The following is a 23,800-nucleotide window of genomic DNA, read 5'->3' as shown; positions in this document are numbered from 1 at the left end:
TCAGGAGTATATCATATACAGAGGTCAGGAGTATATCATATACAGAGGTCAGGAGTATATCGTATACAGTGATCAGGAGTATATCATATACAGTGGTCAGGAGTATATCATATACAGTGATCAGGAGTATATCATATATAGAGGTCAGGAGTATATCATATACAGTGATCAGGAGTATATCATATACAGTGATCAGGAGTATATCATATACAGTGATCAGGAGTATATCATATACAGGGGTCAGGAGTATATCATATACAGAGGTCAGGAGTATATCATATACAGTGATCAGGAGTATATCATATACAGGGGTCAGGAGTATATCATATACGAGGTCAGGAGTATATCATATACAGAGGTCAGGAGTATATCATATACAGGGGTCAGGGTTTTCTACTGACATTAATTAGAGAGAAAAGTCTCTCCTGTACGGTTCTCTCCTTGACATATCGTAGAATGAAGCCGTATTGTTCTTTCAGTGTCATCATCCCGTGTTCTGTCCATTTCCACACCGACACCAACATCTCCTCCACCATCCTGCTGTATTTGTTGTCTCACCATGTTTCCAATGATGGAGATCCAGAGACTGACCGGAGTCTTCTTCTCCATGTCACCAGACCACCTCTTCCTCTACTATTGGGGTGCTGGGCCTTTCTATGACTACTCAGGACCCCCAACCTCATCTATAGGATTGTGAAGATTTCATCCTATTTACGAAGATGTCCATGATGTAGATAAGGGTCACATATAGTATAAGCAGCATCACCCTTCACTCTGTCACCAAGACCTCGTCTGGCAATGCCCAGAATGATACCAATTAGTCTCTGACCAATCTCACGGTTTGGATGGAATTTCTCCTTATATCAGTGGTCAGTGTAGTGGTCCCTTACATTGGTGACCAATGGGAGAAGGACCCTCTTATATGTCATCATCTGGAAGACTCCCCCCCCCCCTTACAGAGCATTGATGTCAGTTGTTCCTGAGAGACAGAAATTGTCAATTGCTCAAGGAACCCCTAGAACCCTTTGGAGGAACCCTGGCTGAGAAAGGCTGGACTAGTCAGTAATATATTTCTCTCCCCCTTGGTGGGAGTGGAGATGACCCATCTATAAGGATATACAGTACATACACACACAGCACAAGGCCGTGTTCACACTACAAGACGTTTCCTGGGGCTGCAGTTCCTCTGAGCTCCACAAGGTGGTGATCTTCTCACTTCTACCATAGAGAAAGAAAGTCTCTATGGAAGACAGGAAGTCTCTATGGAAGACAGGAAGTTCCGGGTGAGAGGTGAGTCGGGAGGAAGTAGTGAGGAGACATCGCTGGAATCGGTAGCAGAGAAGGTAATAAGATCTTATCTTCTATTTACACCCAGTAACCCCGTCATGTCCGTCCTCTTCCTCCATAGTCACTGTGACGTCTTTTATCTCCAGCAGATGATAATACACACATATACCTCCCAACTGTCCCTGATTTGGAGGGTCTGTCCCTCATTCACAACAAAGTCCCTCTTTCCTCCTCATGTGTCCCTCATGTTGGTCTGATCTATATACATGTATATAAAATGCACTATTTATCTATCAAAAAGTCTTTCCCGGTGCTAAACCTTCCATCCAATTTCTACATTTTTCTGCTGCATTTGTAAATTCCAAAAGCCAATATAAAGGAATATTTGTGGTAAAAATGCACTTGTGGGTTTTACCGATTTTTAATTTTTTTTTTTATTCTCCATTAAGGGGCGTGGCAGGGGTGTGTCCTATGCCTACATACTTTATAGGTGTCCCTCATTCCCATCTCAGAAAGTTGGGAGGTATGTACACATATATAGTGTGGAATCGTATATTAAACCCTTCAGGGTCAGAACATTCCCCCACTTACGGGGCCGGAACATTCTCTTCATTTCGGATTTTTTTTTTTTTTTCCAACGGTTTCAGCTTTTCATTTTATACTAACAGATTATACGATAATACGGGTTGGGGGTTTTAGTTAGAGGTGGACTTATGATACATGTGTTTGATTTTATAATCTTTATGGAGGAGGAAATAACTATTCCTGATGTCTGTGAAGGTTCAACACAAGGGGTGTGTCTGGATGATGACTTTATCTTTGTAAGTATCAGGTGATGTCACTGTCTATTTCCCTATGTAGGAGTATTTAGAAGGACACAAGGATCTCTACAAGGACGTCATGATGGACAATCAGCCGCCCCTCACATCACCGGGTAAGAGGAGACTTTATTGTAAAGGAGAGAGCAGTACGGAGGCTCCACCTAGATCCCCCATCATCTGATAAACACGATGGGCCAGATTCACAAAGAGATACGATGTGTGTCTCCTGATACGCCGTCGTATCTCTGAATTCCGTCGGTCGTATCTCTGCGACTGATTCATAGAATCAGGTTACGCATAGATATGCCTAAGATCCGACAGGTGTAAGTGACTTACACGGTCGGATCTTAGGCTGCAATTCCAGGCCGGCCGCTAGGTGGCGCTTCCATATCTTTTACGCGTCGATAATGCAAATGAGCATTTACGCCGATTCAGAAACGAACGACCGCCCGGCGCTTTTTTTTTACGTCGTTTGCGTTCGGCTTTTTCCGGCGGAAAGTTACCACTACTATAGCAGGGGTAAGTGCGGCGTATCCTATGTTAAGTATGGCCGTCGTTCCCGCGCCGAGTTTTTAATTTTTTATGTCGTTTGCGTAAGTCGTTCGCGAATACGGCCGGACGTAATTTACGTTAACGTCGAAACCAATGACGTCCTTGCGACGTCATTTGGAGCAATGCACGCTGGGAAAATTTGCGGACGGCGCATGCGCTGTTCGATCGGCGCAAGGACACACCTGATTTAAATAGGACACGCCCCCTAGAATTTGAATTCTGCCGGGGGATTTACAATATGCCGCCGCAACTTTAGAGGCAAGTGCTTTCTGAAGCGCTTTGCCTCAAAAAATAGCGGCGGCGTAACGTAAATCAGATAGGTTACGCGGATCTGAATCTAGCCCAATGTATTCAGTCAGTGTGTGTGTTTCCTACAGATGGATCCAGTAATGGGAACCCACCAGAGAGATGTCCCCGTCCTCTGTATTCCCGGGATTCCACACAGGAAGGTCACACCATCCCCCACCATCATCAGGTAGATGAGGAACAATCACTGATAGTATCATTAGGATCTGTACATTATCTGCATTGTTACCATTGATGTCATTTTTATTCTATATTCAGAGTGGAAACCTGAGAGATCCTAAAGTTGAGGTTAAAGAAGAGATAAAAGAGGAGGATGATGAGGATGGGGTGTTGGAGGAAGAACACACCATCCCCCACCATCATCAGGTAGATGAGGAACAATTATTGGTGGTTATGATTTATACACAAACATGTTTGTTACAAGGAATGTTTTATTATATATTCAGAGTGGAAACCTCGGGGATGATAATATTGTTGTAAAAGAAGAGTATAAAGAGGAGTATGGAGTGATGGAGGAGTTTTCAGAAGGACACAAGTATATGATGGAGCCACCTAATACCAGGAACCCCCCAGAGAGATGTCCCCGTCCTCTGTATTCCCGGGATTCCACACAGGAAGGTCACACCATCCCCCACTGTTACAAGGTCGGTGGGGCGGAGCATCTAGAACATGGACTGGTGGAGATGATGTGTGGATTTTGTATGTAAGTTTATATCTTACAGATGATATTCTCTCTCATTCTCTTGGTTTAGAGTGGAGATCCAATCGATATAGAATTTGAGGTGAAATCAGAAGAAGAGACGTATGTGAGGGATGATCAGCAGTCTATGGAGGAGGATGGAATAACGGGGACATTTATAGAGGAGGACACTCCTACAGAGATCAGCACAGGTGGGTCATTAACACTAAATCCATTCCTCCACCCATACTGCTCACTGATTGGCCCAGAGTAGGGCGGGGACTGGGTGATATCAGCAAAAAGATCCTGTAAGCGCTACAAACAAACTAGGCGTGACAAAGTCCAACCTGTAGGGTTCAAGATAACCAATAACCAGTGCAGCTTCCAACCACTGGAAGGATGTATAGGAAAACACAATAACAAAAAAGCAGCGCTCAATGGAAATGGCATAAAACTTTATAGTCTTATAAGAATAAAATAACGTTGGTATTACATATAATAAAAAACATATAGTGCACACAATGATTATAATAATTATAAAAACACAATAATTGATAAATCTAATAAAGAACCAACAACGATGCCACTAAGGAGTCTGTGATGGAAAATGTTAACATCAGATCCTGAGTCACCAAAATAGCCCTGCCGCACCTACAACAAGGTAACCTCCGAAAACCAGGTGGAAAAGGAGAGTGCAGTGTGATGGCTCAATGGGGAGCAAGGCGCGCTCTGATGCCGTCAACAAGGAGCAACGATACAGCCAAGGAGCAACGATACAGCCAAGGAGCTGTATCGTTGCTCCTTGTTGAGGTCATCAGAGCGCGCCTTGCTTCCCATTGTCCGGGCCACTGTCCTCTGGCTTCGCCGCACGTGTGTCACGGATACCCCGGCCGTAGTGCGGCTACATCCATCGGCTCTCGGTACAGGTTCTGCCTGTCAGTTGCTGCTGCGATTTCCCTCGTTACCATCTCTGGGACCCCTATACCACGCTCTCATCACATCCCTTTGAGCATGAAGGTTGTTCATCACAGCAGGTACGTTTGAGCCATCGCACTGCACTCTCCTTTTCCACCTGGTTTTCGGAGGTTACCTTGTTGTAGGTGCGGCAGGACTATTTTGGTAACTCAGGATCTGATGTTAACCTTTTCCATCACAGACTCCTTAGTGGCATCGTTGTTAGTTCTTTATTAGATTTATCAATTATACCACGATTATTGTGTTTTTATAATTATTATAATCATTGTGTACACTTATAGCCGGATTCAGGTAGAGCGGCATACAATTGAGCGAGCGTAGCGCACCTCATATGCGCTACACCGACGTAACATAGAGAGGAAAGAACAGTATTCACAAAGCACTTGCTCCCTAAGTTACAGCGGCGTAGTGTAAATGGGCCGGCGTAAGCCCGCCTAATTCAAAGTAGCAAGAAAGTGGGCGTGATGTATTAAAATGAAGCGTGACCCCATGTAAATGAAGGGCCGAACGAACGGCGCATGCGCGCACATGCTCAGAATCGTGAACGTAACCTACGCCCAGCCCCATTCACGTACGACTTACGTAAACGACGTAAAATACGACGGCTGTTCCAACGTCCATACCTTTGCATGGGATGCGCCTCCTATGTGGTGGAATAACTATACACCGGACGTACGCCTTACGTAACCGGCGTAGATTACTGCAAAGGGCGTAAGTACGTTCATGAATCGGCGTATCTTGCTCATTTACATATTCGGTGCGTAAATCAATGGAAGCGCCCCTTGCGGCCAGCGTAAATATGCGCCCAAGATACGATGGCGTAGGAGACTTACGTCGGTCGGATGGAGCCAAAATTCAGGCGTATCTTGTTTGAAGAATCAGGCGCAAACATACGACGGCGCATCCGTGGACTTACGAGGCGTATCAGAACATACGTCGGCGTAAGTCTTTGTGAATCCGGGCCTATATGTTTTTTATTATATGTAATGCCAAAGTTTTTTTATTCTTATACAACTATAACGTTTTATGCCATTTCCATTGAGCGCTGCTTTTTTGTTACTGGGTGATATCAGCCTGTAATCCCCTGGTCACTTTCCTGAGCTGTGTTCCCCGTCCTGTATTCCTGTATTTCTCTCGGATAATCTTCCTTCTCTGTGCTGCAGACACAATTTATGTCTCTAGACTGGATTTATGGAGATTCTGGGGTTCAGCTGGCAGCAAAATGTTGATTTTCACCATAGGGTTTTCTTGACCTAGACACCTGGGGTATGTACCTTGGGTCTTCTGCCCCATGCCCGGGTCTAGTGAGATCTCTGACAGAACAATTCTCCCGGGTTACTTGCTCTGTTATTTGCTGGCTGTGCCGGGTGGAGGGATATGTCTGTATAGTCTCAGGCCCAAGTCACTGAGTGCAGTCTCAGGAGATGGGAGGCAGCGGTGTGGGATCTCTGCAACTTGTCTCCAGTAATCATTTCATCCGCCACTGATTACTGAATACCAATATCATGAGTTCTGACCATAACATTATATATTGTACATTACATACTCCTGACCCCTGCACTATATACTCTTATGTTATACATTGCATACCCCTGACCCCTGCACTATATACTCTATGTTGTACATTACATACTCCTGACCCCTGCACTATATACTCTTATGTTATACATTGCATACTCCTGACCCCTGCACTATATACTCTTATGTTATACATTGCATACTCCTGACCCCTGCACTATATACTCTATGTTGTACATTACATACTCCTGACTCTCGTCCTATAATCCCCTCATCACTGTCACTCCTATAAAAGACAGTTCTCGTTGTTTCCTCACTCTCTGACTAAGGTCCATGAATAAAGAAATGATCTGGTAGGAGATCAGAGGACCCATTTACTGGTTACCTTGAGGGGGGAATTGTAAGATCCTCAGAGACAAAGCTGCCTGATGTGGGCGGAGTCCTGGGTTAGGGGAACCAATCGGCTCATGTCTAGTAATAATCTTTGTATTTCTATTTTAGTAGATGGACGGGAGATGAGGAAAACCTCAGAGGATTGTCTCACTTTGTCTCCAGACTGTAAAGTAGAAGATGAGGACATCACACAGTATAGTCCAGGAGAAAACCCGACTACCTCAAATGTCCATCCGGCACCACACAGTGTAGATGGACCATCGTATTCCTCTTATCCTGAGGATCCTCAGACTGTGCGGGACAGTGCCGGACCATCGGATTCCTCTTATCCTAAGGAACCTCAAACTGTGCGGGACGGTGCCGATAAGAAGTTTCCCTGTACTGAGTGCGGGAAGTGTTTCCGTTTAAAATACCAGCTTAAAGAGCATAAAAGATCTCACACAGGTGAGAAGCCGTATTCCTGTTCTGAGTGTGAGAAATGTTTTTCACAGAAGTCCCATCTTTCCATACATCAGAGATCTCACACGGGGGAGAAACCGTATTCCTGTTCTGAGTGCGGAAAATGTTTTTCAGTGAAGTCCAGTCTTACCACACATCAGAGATTGCACACGGGGGAGAAGCCGTATTCCTGTCCTGAGTGCGGGAAATGTTTTTCAGTGAAGGACGGTCTTTTTATACATCAGAGATTGCACACGGGGGAGAAGCCGTATTCCTGTTCTGAGTGTGGAAAATGTTTTTCAAATAAGTCCAATCTTTCTAAACATCAGAGATCTCACGCAGGGGAGAAGCCGTATTCCTGTCCTGAGTGAGGGAAATGTTTTTCAATGAAGTCCAGTCTTTCCAAACATCAGAGATCTCACACGGTGGAGAAGTAACATTCTTGTCCTGAGTGAGGGAAATGTTCCTCACTGAAGTCCTGTCTTCCTGTACATCAGGGGTCCCACACAACCCTCAAGGTGTATTAGTGCGGGAAATGTCTTGTATATGAATGTTGCTGAACATGTGGGGAAGAAGCACACCCTGATATACACCTCATGCCGCGTACACACGATCATTTTTCAGCATGAAAATAACAATGTTTTAAAAAAAATGTCATTAAAATGATCGTGTGTGGGCTTCACATCATTTTTGGGGTTCTGAAAAACGCCAATTTTTTTTTCCGAACATGCTGCATTTTTTAACGACCTTTTAAACAATGTCGTTTTTCGGGTTTTAAAAAATGATCGTGTGTGTGCTAAAACGACGTTAAAAACCCGCGCGTGCTCAGAAGCAAGTTATGAGACGGGAGCGCTCGTTCTGGTAAAACTACCGTTCATAATGGAGTAAGCACATTCATCACGCTGTAACAGACAGAAAAGCGCAAATCGTCTTTTACTAACACAAAATCAGCTAAAGCAGCCCCAAGGGTGGCGTCATCCGCATTGGAACTTCCCCTTTATGGTGCCGTTGTACGTCACCGCGCTTTGCTAGAGCATTTTTTAAAAACGATCGTGTGTGGGCAACGTCGTTTTAATGATGAAGTTGGAAAAAACAACGTTTTTCTACATGCCAAAGAACATCGTTTTTTTCATGCCGAAAAATGATCGTGTGTATTTGGCATTAGATATACTCCATGGCTGATCTTCATCATGTAAGAAACACTTCATAAGGGGATCAGAGATCACCAAAGACATGGATGAAGTGTTGTGCCGTGTTGGCCATTGATAGCAGGAGAAAAATAAAAATGGAGTCATTACCTCTTATTGGCTGAGTACATTTTGTGGTGTAAATTCATGCAAGAGGTCTGTTTTCTCAAGTCGTCTTCCAGGACGAAACACGTTAACCCACCACTTAAAAGGCGGTCCTCTAGGCCTTAAAATAAAAAAGGAGTCATTACGTCTCATTGGCTGAGTACATTTTGTGGTGGAAGATTTCACAGACATTTAGGGATCTATTATAAAACAAATTGTAGAATGAATGTGACACGCGTTCCTCCAATCATAACAAATATTGGATCATCGGCTCAATCTAGTGGCGTAAATCTGTCACTGTGGTTTTTATACCGACCATTGACGTAAAACAGAACATACCACATGTCAGGATGTTCCCCCTCCCCCTTTCTCATGTCAGCAGCAAGGGAGAGGAGAAAGATTCCTGCCTGTTCTTCTACCCTCCCAATTGGCCACAGCGGAGAGCAGTGCAGTCCCCTTCATATCACAGTGTCCCTGCATATTAAAGTGTGGAGAACGGACACCAGCCACCTCCCCTCGGTGGGAGTGGAGATGACCCATCTATAAGGATATACAATACATACACACACACAGTACAAGGCCGTGTTCACACTACGAGACGTTTCTCGGGGCTGCAGTTCCTCTAAAGTCCACATGGTGGTGATCTCATTTCTACCCAGACCGGTGTGTTGTCACATTCTGCTCCCCATCACAGAATGCTCCGCAAGTCACGTTCCGTCGCCGCCATCTTCCTACACCCCACACTCCTGCACAGTAATGATAGAGTGAGAAGGGGGCAAGCGGACATCTTTTTACACCCATCTGAGTTATAGATTTCACACTTATTTTCAACACAAAACGGAGCTTATATGCTTAAATACAGTGGGCCAGATTCACATAGAGATACGACGGCGGATCTCCTGATACGCCGTCGTATCTCTGAGTTCTGCCGGTCGTATCTATGCGACTGATTCATAGAATCAGTTACGCTTAGATATGCCTAAGATCCGACAGGTGTAACTGTGTTACACCGTTGGATCTTAGGCTGCAATTCCAGGCCGGCCGCTAGGTGGCGTTTCGGTTTATTTACGCGACGATTATGCAAATGAGGAGATACGCCGATTCCGAAACGAACGACCGCCCGGCGTTTTTTTTTTTACGTCGTTTGCGTTCGTCTTTTTCCGGCGTATAGTTACCCCTGCTTCTATGAGGCACAGCCAATGTTAAGTATGGCCGTCGTTCCCGCGTCGAATTTTTAAGTTTTACGTCGTTTGCGTACGTCGATTCACAAAAGCGCTGGACGTAAGTTACGCTCACGCCGAAACCAATGACGTCCTAGCGACGTCATTGGGAGCAATGCACACCGGGAAAATTTGCGGACGACGCATGCGCCGTTAAATCGGCGCGGGGACGCGCCTGATTTAAATACTACACTCCCCCTAGCCGCGGAATTTGAATTCCGACGGGGGATTATAGATACGCCGCCGCAAGTTTTGAGGTAAGTGCTATGTGAATTAGCATTTGCTTTAAAAAATTGCGGCAGCGGATCTTAAATCACATAGGTTAAGCGGATCTAAAGATCCGCTAACCTATGTGAATCTGGCCCAGTGTTTTTAAATCCGACAGACTGTTTAGATGTTAAATGTGAAAATCAGAGGTGTTTTGTCACATGAGCAAACATGTAAGGTCAGCAGGTTTGCTGCTGCTTTCAACATTTAACATTTAAATAGTCAAGGAGTGTGGGGTGTAGCAAGATGGCGGCGAAAAAACGTCACTTCCGCAGCATTCTGTGATAGGAAGCAGAATGTGACACTGCACCGGAAGTCTCTATGGAAGACAGGAAGTGATGTCAGGTACAGACAGGAAGTTCCGGGTGAGAGGTGAGTCGGGAAGAAGTAGAGAGGAGACATCGCTGGAAGTGGCAGCAGAGGAGGTAATAAGATCTTATTTTCTATTTACACCCAGTAACCCCGTCATGTCCGTCCTCTTCCTCCATAGTCACTGTGACGTCTTTTATCTCCAGCAGATGATGATACACACATATATAATGTGGAAACCTAGATTAACCCCTTCAGGGGCAGAACATTCCCCCACTTACAGAGCCGGAACATTCTCTTCATTTTGGAGATGTGTCACCTTTCCCACCAATCACCTTCTCACCTCACCAGTCTATACTAACGGATTATATCACTTTTATTGGGGACGGGGGGTTCTATGGACAAAGGGTTAGAGGCGCCCGGACACTAAAACCATTACATATGCTAAAAGGAATGTTCCTTTATGTGTAATCCCACTGGGGGGGCTGTTGTTACATGATAGAAACCCTCATATTATCCCCCATACATCACCATCCTAATATTGTACAACCAGTACAGTCCAGATCATTCTCTTTTATCAATTATTGTAGATAACCTGTAAAGATCACATGACCAATGAGGATGGAGGAGGACCGGAGTCACATGACTGAGAGGATACTAAACTTCACCCTGGAGATCATCTACCTGCTGACCGGAGAGGTGAGGAGGATTCTGGGAGGTCACATGACATCACTCTTATCTCTATTAATAATACACAGACCTGACCGGAGAGGTGAGGAGGATTCTGGGATTCTAACATGATATTCCTATTGGTTCCTCAATACAGAGATTTCCTCTTGTGAAGTCAGGTGACCATATGACCATCACAGTGCCTCCATGTGACTCCCTAAAACCTGAGAGACACAACATGGAGAAGATTCTAGAAGTCACCAAGAAGATGATGGAGCTGCTGACAGGAGAGGTGAGGAGGATTCTGGGACATTATCCAGTAACAGACAAGGGGTGTGTCTGGGTGGTGACTGTATCATTGTGTGTGTCAGGTTCCTATAAGGTGTCAGGATGTCACTGTCTATTTCTCCATGGAGGAGTGGGAGTATTTAGAAGGACACAAGGATCTCTACAAGAAAGTCATGATGGAGAATCAGCCGCCCCTCACATCACCGGGTAAGAGGAGACTTTATTGTAAAGGAGAGAGCAGTACGGAGGCTCCACCTAGATCCCCCATCATCTGATAAACACATAGAAACAATGTATTCAGTCAGTGTGTGTGTTTCCTACAGATAGATCCAGTAATGGGAACCCACCAGAGAGATGTCCCCGTCCTCTGTATTCCCGGGATTCCACACAGGAAGGTCACACCATCCCCCACCATCATCAGGTAGATGAGGAACAATTATTGGTGGTTATGATTTATACACAGCATGTTTGTTACAATTAATGTTTTATTATATATTCAGAGTGGAAACCTTGGGGATGATAATATTGATATTAAAGAAGAGTATAAAGAGGAGGATGAGGAGTATGGAGTGATGGAGGAGTTTTCAGAAGGACACAAGGATATGATGGAGCCACCTAATACCAGGAACCCCCCAGAGAGATGTCCCCGTCCTCTGTATTCCCGGGACTCCACACAGGAAGGTCACACCATCCCCCACCATCATCAGGTAGATGAGGAACAATTATTGGTGGTTATGATTTATACACAAACATGTTTGTAACCATGAATGTTTTATTATATATTCAGAGTGGAAATCTCGGGGATGATAATATTGATATTAAAGAAGAGTATAAAGAGGAGGATGAGGAGTATGGGGTGATGGAGGAGTTTTCAGATGGACCCAAGGATATGATGGAGCCACCTAATACCAGGAACCCACCAGAGAGATGTCCCCGTCCTCTGTATTCCCGGGATTCCACACAGGAAGGTCACACCATCCCCCACTGTTACAAGGTCGGTGGGGCGGAGCATCTAGAACATGGACTGGTGGAGATGATGTGTGGATTTTGTATGTAAGTTTATATCTTACAGATGATATTCTCTCTCATTCTCTTGGTTTAGAGTGGAGATCCAATCGATATAGAATTTGAGGTGAAATCAGAAGAAGAAGAGACGTATGTGAGGGATGATCAGCAGTCTATGGAGGAGGATGGAATAACGGGGAGATTTATAGAGGAGGACACTCCTACAGAGATCAGCACAGGTGGGTCATTAACACTAAATCCATCCCTCCACCCATACTGCTCACTGATTGGTCCAGAGTAGGGCGGGGACTGTGTGATATCGGCCTGTAATCCCCTGGTCACTGGGGTTCAGCTGCCCAGTAAACTGTTGATTTTCACCATAGGGTTTGCTTGACCTAGACACCTGGGGTATGTACCTTGGGTCTTCTGCCCCATGCCCGGGTCTAGTGAGATCTCTGACAGAACAATTCTCCCGGGTTACTTGCTCTGTTATTTGCTGGCTGTGCCGGGTGGAGGGATATGTCTGTATAGTCTCAGACCCAAGTCACTGAGTGCAGTCTCAGGAGACGGGAGGCAGCGGTGTGGGACCTCAGCGGTGATCCCTGTCCTCTCCAGCGCTGAGCCCTGTCCTCTCTCTCTCCAGCGGTGATCCTTGTGCTCTTCCTTTACCATGCCCTTCGGGTCTGGTATGGATTTTAAGGGGGACCCCACATCAAAAATAAAAAAGAAACACAGTGAGGTCCCCCCCACAATACATGCCAGGCCCTTATCCAAGTATACAGCCTGGTAGGCCTGAAAAAGGGGGACACAGTTGAGCAACCCCCCCTTCCTGAACCATACCAATCCACATACCCTCAGCATGGGAGGTGCCTACATCTCTGGCCGGTGGTTGTGGGGATCTGCAGGCGGGGGGCTTATCGGAATCTTGAAACCTCTTTTAACAAGGGGACCCCCAGATCCCAGCCTCACCCCCCTATGTGAAGGAGTATGGGGTACATAATACACCTACTCATTCACCAAAATAGTGTAAAAATAAATTAAAGAGGCGGTTTTTATAAAAAAATTAAAAAATATCTCCCCCGATTGTAGATCCATCCTCAATCATGACGCCCATCGGACCTGATAAAAAACACTCTTCTGTTAACTAAGGCAAACGGCCCCCTTGTGACGTCACCGGCCGGTGCATGCTGGGTTGCTGATGTCACAAGGGGCAGTGTTACCATGTGATGTTGCCGGCTGGCTCCGCCCTTACCTATTTAGTTGACGGAAGAGCTTCCCCCTACAACCTCAGCTCAGGGTTGTCAGGAAGAGGCCCTTGACCCCATAAACCTAGGGAAAAGGTGCTTTGCGGTGGGGGCGGAAGCCCCCCCTGCCCACAAAACACCCCCCTTGTTGAGGGCTGGTATGGTTTAGGAGGGGGGCACTCACCCCCTCCCTTTCCTAACCTGCCGGGCTGTATGCTCGGATAAGAGCCTGGTATGGATGGTGAGGGGACCCCATGCCTGTTTTTAAAAAAAAATTCTCTAATGCCGGCAATTTAAATGTAATTTCACAAATTTTTCCTTTATAAATGTCAGTTTTGCTGCAGCAGGTTCTATACATGGTACAGATGAGCCACTTTACAGGCAGACTAAGGGGACCCCCCAGGCACTATATTTAACAACTTCTATACTGGGCCTATTCTGGCACTCCTCTTCTACATGTAAAAATCATATTTGTTTTGCTAGAAAATTACTCACAACCCCCCAAACATTTTTTTAGCAGAGACCCTAGGAAATAAAATTGCAGTCGTTGCAACTTTTTATGTTGCACGGTATTTATAGGGACATTTGGGGTTATTTTATTTTTTGTTTTAACACTTTCTCATAAAAAAAAATTTTGTTGATCACTTTTATTCCGATTAGAAGGAATGTAAACATCCCTTGTAATAGGAAAAGGGCGTGACAGGTCCTCTATATGGAGAGATCTGAGGCCCCACCCCCCATATCTCTCCTCTAGGATGCAAAACCTGGGATAAAAAAAAATCTCGGCTTCTCAGCCAAAGAAATGGCAGTGTTTACATCTGCCGAGGCCGGACGTGGCGTCATAACGTCGCGCCTGCCCTCTGAGATTGCAGGGGACCATTTGGTCTGTGGTATTCTCTATGGTAAACGGCCACTTCCGACCGATTCATTCTCCGGATTACCAATCGCACGGGCGAGCTGGTAGAAGCACCGGAGGGATGCCCCGCCGCCTCTAAACACAATCAATCGGCTGAACAGTGGCTATGATTGTTTTTACATAACAGAGGATTGCCGGCAGAAAAATATGATCTGAATGACACCTGCATCCAGATTTAACCACTTAAAGTCCACAACGTCATATGACGTCCTTGTGCCGGAAGTGATTCATCATATGACGTCCTTGGGCGGGAAGTGATTCATCATATGACGATCTTGGGCGGGAAGTGGTTGGTCATATGATGTCCTTGGGCGTGAAGTGGTTGGTCATATGACGTCCTTGGGCAGGAAGTGGTTGGTCATATGACGTCCTTGGGCGGGAAGTGGTTCGTCATATGACGTCCTTGGGCGGGAAGTGGTTCGTCATATGACGTCCTTGGGCGTGAAGTGATTCATCATATGATGTCCTTGGGCAGGAAGTGGTTTGTCATAGGATGTCCTAGGGTGTCAAGTGGTTAAAGGAATTTCTCATTCTTATAGTTTCACTTTAAGCATCATTAAATCACGGCTCCTGAAAAAACGTTTTAAAAACAAAAGAAATTGCATTGATACACGTCCCCCGGGGCAGAAACCGGACCCCCCATACCCCTTTCATTGTCAAATTTTTGCCTATAAGCCTTCAAAATGGGGACTTTTGATTTTTCAAGTTCAAGTTCTTAATAGAGTTCACCATTTGAGTCAGGACTTTTCCCTGTTCAGGAGTTCTGGTGTGAACCAAACCGGGGGGGGGGGGGGGGGGGGGGTGTTCGGGTCATCTCTAATGGCAATGAGTGATAGAGGGGGATGGGACACTTGTGCTGTAATCCCCTCATCACTGTCACTCCTATAAAAGACAGTTCTCGTTGTTTCCTCACTCTCTGACTAAGGTCCATGAATAAAGAAATGATCTGGTAGGAGATCAGAGGACCCATTTACTAGTTACCTTGAGGGGGGAATTGTAAGATTCTCAGAGACAAAGCTGTATGATGTGGGCGGAGTCCTGGTTTAGGGGAACCAATCAGCTCATGTCTAGTAATAATCTTTGTATTTCTATTTTAGTAGATGGACGGGAGATGAGGAAAACCTCAGAGGATTGTCTCACTTTGTCTCCAGACTGTAAAGTAGAAGATGAGGACATCACACAGTATAGTCCAGGAGAAAACCCGACTACCTCAAATGTCCATCCGGCACCACACAGTGTAGATGGACCATCGTATTCCTCTTATCCTGAGGAACCTCAGACTGTGCGGGACGGTGCCGGACCATCGTATTCCTCTTATCCTGAGGAACCTCAGACTGTGCGGGATGGTGCCGGACCATCGTATTCCTCTTATCTTGAGGAACCTCAGACTGTGCGAGACGGTGCCGGACCATCGTATTCCTCTTATCCTGAGGAACCTCAGACTGTGCGGGACGGTGCCGAACCATCGTATTCCTCTTATCCTGAGGAACCTCAGACTGTGCGGGACGGTGCCGGACCATCGTATTCCTCTTATGCTGAGGAACCTCAGACTGTGCGGGACGGTGCTGGACCATCGTATTCCTCTTATCCTGAGGAACCTCAGACTGTGCGGGACGGTGCTGGACCATCGTATTCCTCTTATCCTGAGGAACCTCAGACTGTGAGGGATGGTGCCGTCTTTCCAGTAGATGAGAGATTTTCCTGTCCCAAGTGCTGGAAGTGTTTCAGCTCCAAAAGCAGTCTTAATAAGCATAAAAAATCTCACACAGGTGAAAAGCCGTATTCCTGTACTGAATGTGGGAATTTTTTTTCACAGAAGTCCCATATTTACACACATCAGAGATTTCACACGGGGGAGAAGCTCTTTTCCTGTTCTGAGTGTGGGAAATGTTTAGCAGATAAGTCCAGGCTTTCCACACATCGTAGATCACAAACGGGGGAGAAGCCTTTTTCCTGTCCTGAGTGTGGGAAATGTTTCTCACGGAAGTCCTATCTTTTTATACATCTGAGATTGCACATGGGGGAGAAGCCGTATTCTTGTCCTGAGTGCGGGAAATGTTTTGCAGATGTGTCAAATTTTTCCAGACATCAGAGATCACACACGGGGGAGAAGCCTTTTTCCTGTTCTGAGTGCGGGAAATGTTTTGCAGATCAGTCCAGGCTTTCCACACATCAGAGATCTCACACAGGGGAGAAGCCTTTCTTCTGTCGTGAGTGTGGGAAATGTTTTTCAGATAAGTCCAATCTTTCCAGACATCAGAGATTGCACACGGGGGAGAAGCCATATTCTTGCCTTGAGTGCGGGAAATGTTTTTCATTTAAGTCCAGTCTTTCGTCACATCAGAAATCCCACACAGGGGAGAAGCCGTATTCCTGTCCTGAGTGAGGGAAATGTTCCTCACTGAAGTCCTGTCTTCCTGTACATCAGGGGTCCCACACAACCCTCGAGGTGTATTAGTGAGTGCGGGAAATGTCTTGTATGTGAATGTTGCTGGACATGTGGGGAAGAAGCAGACCCTGATATACACCTCAGATATACTCCATGGCTGATCTTCATCATGTAAGAAACACTTCATAAGGAGATCAGAGATCACCAAAGACATAGATGAAGTGTTGTACCGTGTTGGCCATTGATAGCAGGAGAAAAATAAAAATGGAGTCATTACCTCTCATTGGCTGGGTACATTTTGTGGTGGAAACTCTTGCAAGAGGTCTGTTTTCTCAAGTCGTCTTCCAGGACGAAACGCGTTAACCTCACCACTTAAAAGACGGTCCTCTTAAGCCTTTTATAATAAAAATTGAGTCATTACCTTATGTCCCTTTTTATACCTCCTTGTGGAATGTTGGGGTGGTACGTTTAACTGATTTTCCTTTCCCTGGACCTTCCAATACATTTCTCTGCCTTCTACTCTTCCACCTATCCTTTGCTTTTGTTTTTATGAGTATCATGTAATGTACCGGTAACTTTTATGTGATTTCGGTGTGTGTATATACAGTATATATAAAGTATTTAGTGTTTTTTTTCTCAGAGATTAGGTGCAGGTACTACCCTTTTCTGAGTGACCCCTTGGTTCCACCTCCTACCCACCGTCGCGGACCGTCCCTTGGTTTTACCTTCTACCCACCTCCGAGCTCTGTCCCTTGGTTTTCACCCCCTACCCACCTCCAAGCTCCATCCCTTGGTTCCACCCCCTACCCACCTCCAAGCACCATCCCTTGGTTCCACCCTCTACCACCTCCGAACACCATCCCTTGGGTTCACCTCCGAGCACCGTCCCTTGGTTCCACCTCCTACCCACCTCCAAAGACCGTGCCCTGGTTCCACCTCTGAGCACCATCCCTTGGTTCGACCTCTGTGCACTGTCCCTTGGTTCCACCGCCGAGCACTGTCCCCTGCTTCCACCCCCTACCCACCTCACATAGACTGTCCCTTGGTTCCACCTCCTACCTACCTTTGAGCACTGTTCCTTGGTTCGACCTCTGAGTGCCGTCCTTTGGTTCCACCTCAGAGCACCGTCCCTTGGTTCCACCCCTACCCTCTTCCGAATACCGTCCCTTGGTTCCTCCTCCTACTCACCTTTGAGCACTGCCCCTTGGTTCCACCCCCTACCCACCTTTGAGGACCGTCCCTTGGTTTTACTTCCTACCCACCTCCAAGCTCCATCCCTTGGTTCCACCTCCAAGCACCATCCCTTGGTTCTACCCCTACCCACCTCCGAGCAACGTCCCTTGGTTCCACCCTCTACCCACCTCCGAACACCATCCCTTGGGTTCACCTCTGAGCACCGTCCCTTGGTTCCACCTCCTACCCACCTCCAAAGACCATCCCCTGGTTCCACCTCCTACCCACCTCTGAGCACCATCCATTGGTTCAATAAAATCAAGCAAAAAGCTGTATCTGGCCTCTGGGCCACAGTTTGGAGACCACTACCGTAGAACATGAAGTGCGCTAAAGGAGAAGTATGGCCAAAGCGCTTTTGAATTAAGTGTGACCCAATCAGCGCAACCTCTACTCAAATAATAATAAATCAATTTGTGACTCCAACTCAACCAAATAATAAACACTCTGCCGAGAAAACCGTTCGTGAGTATGCTTACCTGTCTCCAGGTAAACCCACGCATGCTCGAAAAGACTTTGACGCATGCGCGATAACATACAAGGGCAGTGTAGGGTGTAGCAAGATGGCGACGACAGCATCGAATGTGACAAACGCATGCTCATCGTAGTTGGTGACGTCACTGCGTTCTTGCCATTCAAAAGAACGGCGGTTATTTTGAATGTCCGTGTGTACACTCGGCGAGCAAGGAAAGCTTGCCTGGAATCCCGTCAGGAAAACCAATGTTTTTTTTCCTGACGGGATTCCCGGCCGTATGTTCGAGGCCAAAGGAGCAAAATGGGAGGACATTTTTATGCACATGTAAAACTGCCCCAGTAGGGGTTGCTGAGTATGGCCTTTCCCTTGGCCTGCTCTGATTTTCCTGCAGCCAACCACTTGGGTATTTTCACACTATCACCCTCACACTCTTCCACTCGTTATCCAATGATCAGTCTAGGGTATGTTTTTTTTTTATTTATTGGTAAAAAAGTATGGGAGAAAGTAGGATACTCCAACTTGAACTACGCACAGATGATGACAACTCTCACTTGACCCCATTAAATTGATCAAGATAGCAAATTTCCTGCTGAACCACACTATAGCTGTGTGGGAAGATAAGTCCTTCGATTGCTCTGGCAGCAGACTCAATACACCACTTTTCTTCAGGACACTCCCCTTTAGCATAGCCTTGGGGTTATGTTGGCAATCTCATAATCTACATGACCATGAGTTCAAATCCACAGGTGGTCACCTTTCCGCCTTTATTTCTTTATAGATTCGTTCTACAAATTTAAGGGAGAACGAAGATTTGCAGTCCAAGGACCTGGGCTCTTGAACGCTCTACCCACGACCATCCGCATTGAAGAAAACCATTGGGCTTTAAGGAAAAAACTAAAGACCCACCTCTTCTGAAGGATCAGGACGACACTGGATGCAAAAAGCGCCTTGAGGCGATTTATTTCGCATTTGTAGCGCTATACAAGTTACTCACTCACTCAATGTCACACAAAGTGCTGAAACCAAGCAGCCATTCTTCTTCATATCGGTTGCTGTCACTTACTTCACGCTGTAGCGTGAATTTAGGATGTATAGGCACTGTTGTCAGGTTTGAGCATCCAGGTCTATGGCGCAGCACGTAGAGCGGCAATGTTGGAGTCCTAAAGGCTGTGAGTTCGATTCCCAAAGCAGAGCTGTCTGGGGTGGAACCGCAACTATGTGCTTGGTGGCAAAGGAGGCGTTCTGTAATCAATTTCTTAATTGTTCCCATCATGTCGTCTTAAGTATATAGTTCTACAGAGAAGCTGTAATGCCAGCTAGAGACTGTGGCGCATGGTGTTGGTGTGCTTCTGTTGTCTGTAGAAAGTTGTGGATCTCTTAGTTCGAATCTCTGAGGTGGTGTTATGTTTTTAATGGGTTAAAAAGTCTATATTCCTGATATAGGTGTACTAGCAACAAGCTTGAGTGTCTTCTGGTTCTGTGGCGCAGCATGTAAGCTCCTGAAGCTTGAATCAGAGGGTTGCAGGTTCAATTCCCATGAGAAAGAGAGTAAAAACGATTCCTCCTAGTAGAGCCTCCAAGGCTTTGGGAGCTGTGTGAAGGGCGGATGGAATTGTCAAACTGCATTGAAATCCTCAGGTCCTGACTAAGTTGGTGGTGCAGTGCAGCTTCTCTGTAGAACTATATATTGAAGACAACATGGTAAGAACAGAAATTCTTCTATCTTAACAATATATAAAGTTGGGTTCCTGGTAGGAACCCAACTTAATATGTTGTTTAGATAGAAGACACATTTCTGTTGGTATTTTAACAAATCTCATATCTTTCACCAACGTGCCTCTTCTACTTCACAGTAGTCCTGTCCCCATTCACAGGTTCAACCAAGCCCAACCAATGGTGGTCCGCACCACCAACTTAGTCAAGCAGTTTGACAATTCCATCCGCCCTTCACACATCACCCAAAGCCTTGGAGGCTTCTTTGAGGAACCATCTTTACTCTCTCATGGGAATCAAACCTACAACCCTCTGATTCAAGCTTCAGGAGCTTACATGCTGCACCACGGAACCAGAGGACACACAAGATCCTTGCTAGTACACCTATATCAGGGATCTAGACTTTTTAACCCATTAAAAACATAACACCTCAGAGATTCGAACTAAGAGATCCACAAATTTCGACAGACAACAGAAGCACACCAACACCACGCACCACAGTCTCTAGCTGGCAGTACAGCTTCTCTGTAGAACTATATACTGAAGACGACATGATGGGAACCATTGAAAAATGTATTACGAAACACCTCCTTTGTCACCAAGCACTTAGTAGCTGTTCTACCCCAGAGAGCTCTGAGTATACACTTGGTTGGCTTTGGGAATCGAACTCACAGCCCTTAAGACTCCAATGTAGCCACTCTACGTGCTGCGCCATAGACCTGGACACTCAAATCTGGCAACAGTGCCTATACATCCGAAATTCACACTACAGCGTGAAGTAAGTCACAGCAACCGATATGAAGAAGATTGGTTGCTATTGGTTTCAGCAGTTTGTGTGACATTGAGTGAATGAATAACTTGTATAGCGTTACAAATGCGAACTAAATTGCCCCAAGGCATTTTGCATCCAGTGTCATCCTGATCCTTCAGAAGAGATGGGTCTTAAGTTTTTTCCTGAAGGCCAGATGGTTTTCCTCCATGCGGATATCTGTTGGTAGAGCGTTCCACAAGCTTGTGTGTCTTCTGGTTCTGTGGCGCAGCATGTAAGATCCTGAAGCTTGAATCAGAGTGGTTGTAGGTTCAATTCCCATGAGAGAGTAAAAAATGATTCTTCAAATGTAATACATTTTTCAAATGTTCCCATCATGTCGTCTTAAGTATATAGTTCTACAGAGAAGCTGTAATGCCAGCTAGAGACTGTGGCGCATGGTGTTGGTGTGCTTCTGTTGTCTGTAGAAAGTTGTGGATCTCTTAGTTCGAATCTCTGAGGTGTTATGTTTTTAATGGGTTAAAAAGTCTAGATCCCTGATATAGGTGTACTAGCAAGGATCTTGTGTGTCCTCTGGTTCCGTGGTGCAGCATGTAAGCTCCTGAAGCTTGAATCAGAGGGTTGTAGGTTTGATTCCCATGAGAGAGTAAATATGGTTCCTCAAAGAAGCCTCCAAGGCTTTGGGAGCTGTGTGAAGGGCGGATGGAATTGTCAAACTGCTTTGAAATGCTCAGGACTTGACCAAGTTGGTGGTGCGGACCACCATTGGTTGTGCTTGAGTGAACCTGTGAATGGGGACAGGACTACTGTAAAGGAGAAGGGGCACGTTGGTGAAAGATATATGAGAAGTGTTGTTAAAATACCAACAAAAAGCGTCTTCTATTTAAATAACATAGTTGGGTTCCCTCTACAAGGGAACCCAACCTTTAATATGTCATTTAGCTAGAAGGATGTTTGTTCCCACCATGTTGTCCTCAATATTCTACAGAGAAGCTGCACTGCACCACCAACTTAGTCAGCTCCTGAGCATTTCAATGCAGTTTTACAATTCCATCCGCCCTTCACACAACTCCCAAAGCCTTGGAGGCTACTAAGAGGAATCGTTTTTACTCTCTTTCATGGGAATTGAACCTGCAACCCTCTGATTCAAGCTTCAGGAGCTTACATGCTGCACCACAGAACCAGAAGACAAACAAGCTCATTGCTAGTACACCTATATCAGGGATCTAGACTTTTTAACCCATTAAAAACATGACATCTCAAAGATTCGAACTAAGAGATCCACAACTTTCTACAGACAACAGAAGCGCACCAACACCATGCGCCACAGTCTCTAGCTGGCAGTGCAGGTTCTCTGTAGAACTATATACTGAAGACGACATGATGGGAACCATTGAAAAATGTATTATGAAACACCTCCTTTGTCACCAAGCACTTAATAGCTGTTCCACCCCAGAGAGCTCTGAGTAGACACTTGCTCTGCTTTGGGAATCGAACTCACAGCCTTTAAGACTCCAACGTTGCTGCTCTACATGCTGTGCCACAGACCTGGACACTCAAACCTGACAACAGTGCCTATACATTCAAAATTCATGCTGCAGCATAAAGTAAGACACAGCAACCGATTTTTAAGAAGATTGGTTGCTATTGGTTTCAGCAGTTTGTGTGACATTGAGTGAGTAACTTGTATAGCGCTACAAATGCGAACTAAATCCCCCCAAGGCACTTTGCATCCAGTGACGTCCTGATCCTTCAGAAGAGGTGGGTCTTAAGTTTTTTCCTGAAGGCCCGATGGTTTGCCTCCATGCGGATGTCCATGGGTAGAGCATTCCACACGCTAGTGTGTCTTCTGGTTCTGTGGCGCAGCATGTAATATCTTGAATCAGAGTGGTTGCAGGTTTGATTCCCATGAGAGAGTAAAAAATTATTCCTCAAAGTAGGCTTCAAGGCTTTGGGAGTTGTGTGAAGGGCGGATGGAATTGTAAAACTGCATTGAAATGCTCCGGACCTGACTAAGTTGGTGGTGCAGTGCAGCTTCTCTGTAGAACTATATATTGAGGACAACATAGTGGGAACAGAAATGCTTTGTCTATCTTAATGATATATAAGGTTGGGTTCCCTCGTAGAGGGAACCTTAATATGTTATTTAGAAGACACTTTTTTGTTGGTATTTTAACAACAAATCTTCACAGTAGTCCTGTCCCCATTCACAGGTTCACTCAAGCCCAACCAATAGTGGTCCGCACCACCAACTTAGTCAAGACCTGAGCATTTCACAGCAGCTTGACAATTCCATCCACCCTTCACACATCACCCAAAGCCTTGAAGGCTACTTTGAGGAACCATCTTTACTCACTCGTGGGAATCGAACCTACAACCCTCTGATTCAAGCTTCAGAAGCTTACATGCAGCGCCACAGAACCAGAGAACACACAAGCTTATTGCTAGTAAACCTACATCAGGGATTTAGACTTTTTAACCCATTAAAAACATAACATGACAGAGATTCGAACTAGGAGATGCACAACTTTCTACATTCAACAGAAGCACACCAACACCATGTGCCACAGTCTCTAGCCGGCAATGCAGCTTCTCTGTAGAACTATATACTGAAGACGACATGATGGGAACATTTGTAAAAACATTTAGTGGCCCATAAAACACTGAATTGTTACCACGTCAGATTTGAACTAAGAAATCCAGGGCTTTCAGCATTCAATAGGAGCATACCAACACCACACACCACAGGCTCTAGCCAGCAATTCTTCTTCTATGTAGAACTATATACCAAACACATAGACATGCGCAAACTGAAATATTTCGCTTCGGAATTTCAGTTTCATCCGAAAAATACATTCATTTACTTAATCCCGAAATTTGATTTTTTTTTTATTTTGTTTTGTGAAAAAAATGCATTCGTCTGAAAATCCAAATTAAGGTTGAATCTGTCAATTGGAGACTTATGGGGCCAGATTCACGTAGATCTGCGGCGGCATAACGTATCGGATTTACGTTACGCCGCCGCAAGTTTTACGGGCAAGTGCT

General features: G+C 45.5%; 1 protein-coding gene across 1 annotated transcript in view; it reads left to right on the top strand.

Annotated features, from left to right (window-relative positions):
• LOC120910649 overlaps window positions 1-23,800 on the top strand; it is a 176,483-nt gene that overhangs the window by 42,972 nt on the left and 109,711 nt on the right. Inside the window, exons 5-7 of the mRNA XM_040322403.1 lie at window positions 6,965-7,329; window positions 9,927-9,934; window positions 16,143-16,554. Of these exons, the coding sequence (XP_040178337.1) occupies window positions 6,965-7,329; window positions 9,927-9,934; window positions 16,143-16,554 (785 nt within the window). The remainder of the gene's footprint in view (window positions 1-6,964; window positions 7,330-9,926; window positions 9,935-16,142; window positions 16,555-23,800) is intronic.

This window comes from Rana temporaria, chromosome 8, assembly GCF_905171775.1.
Source record: "Rana temporaria chromosome 8, aRanTem1.1, whole genome shotgun sequence".
Lineage (NCBI taxonomy): Eukaryota > Metazoa > Chordata > Amphibia > Anura > Ranidae > Rana > Rana temporaria.
The sequence above is the reverse complement of the archived record's forward strand: the minus strand, read 5'-3'. Positions and strand labels throughout refer to the sequence as shown.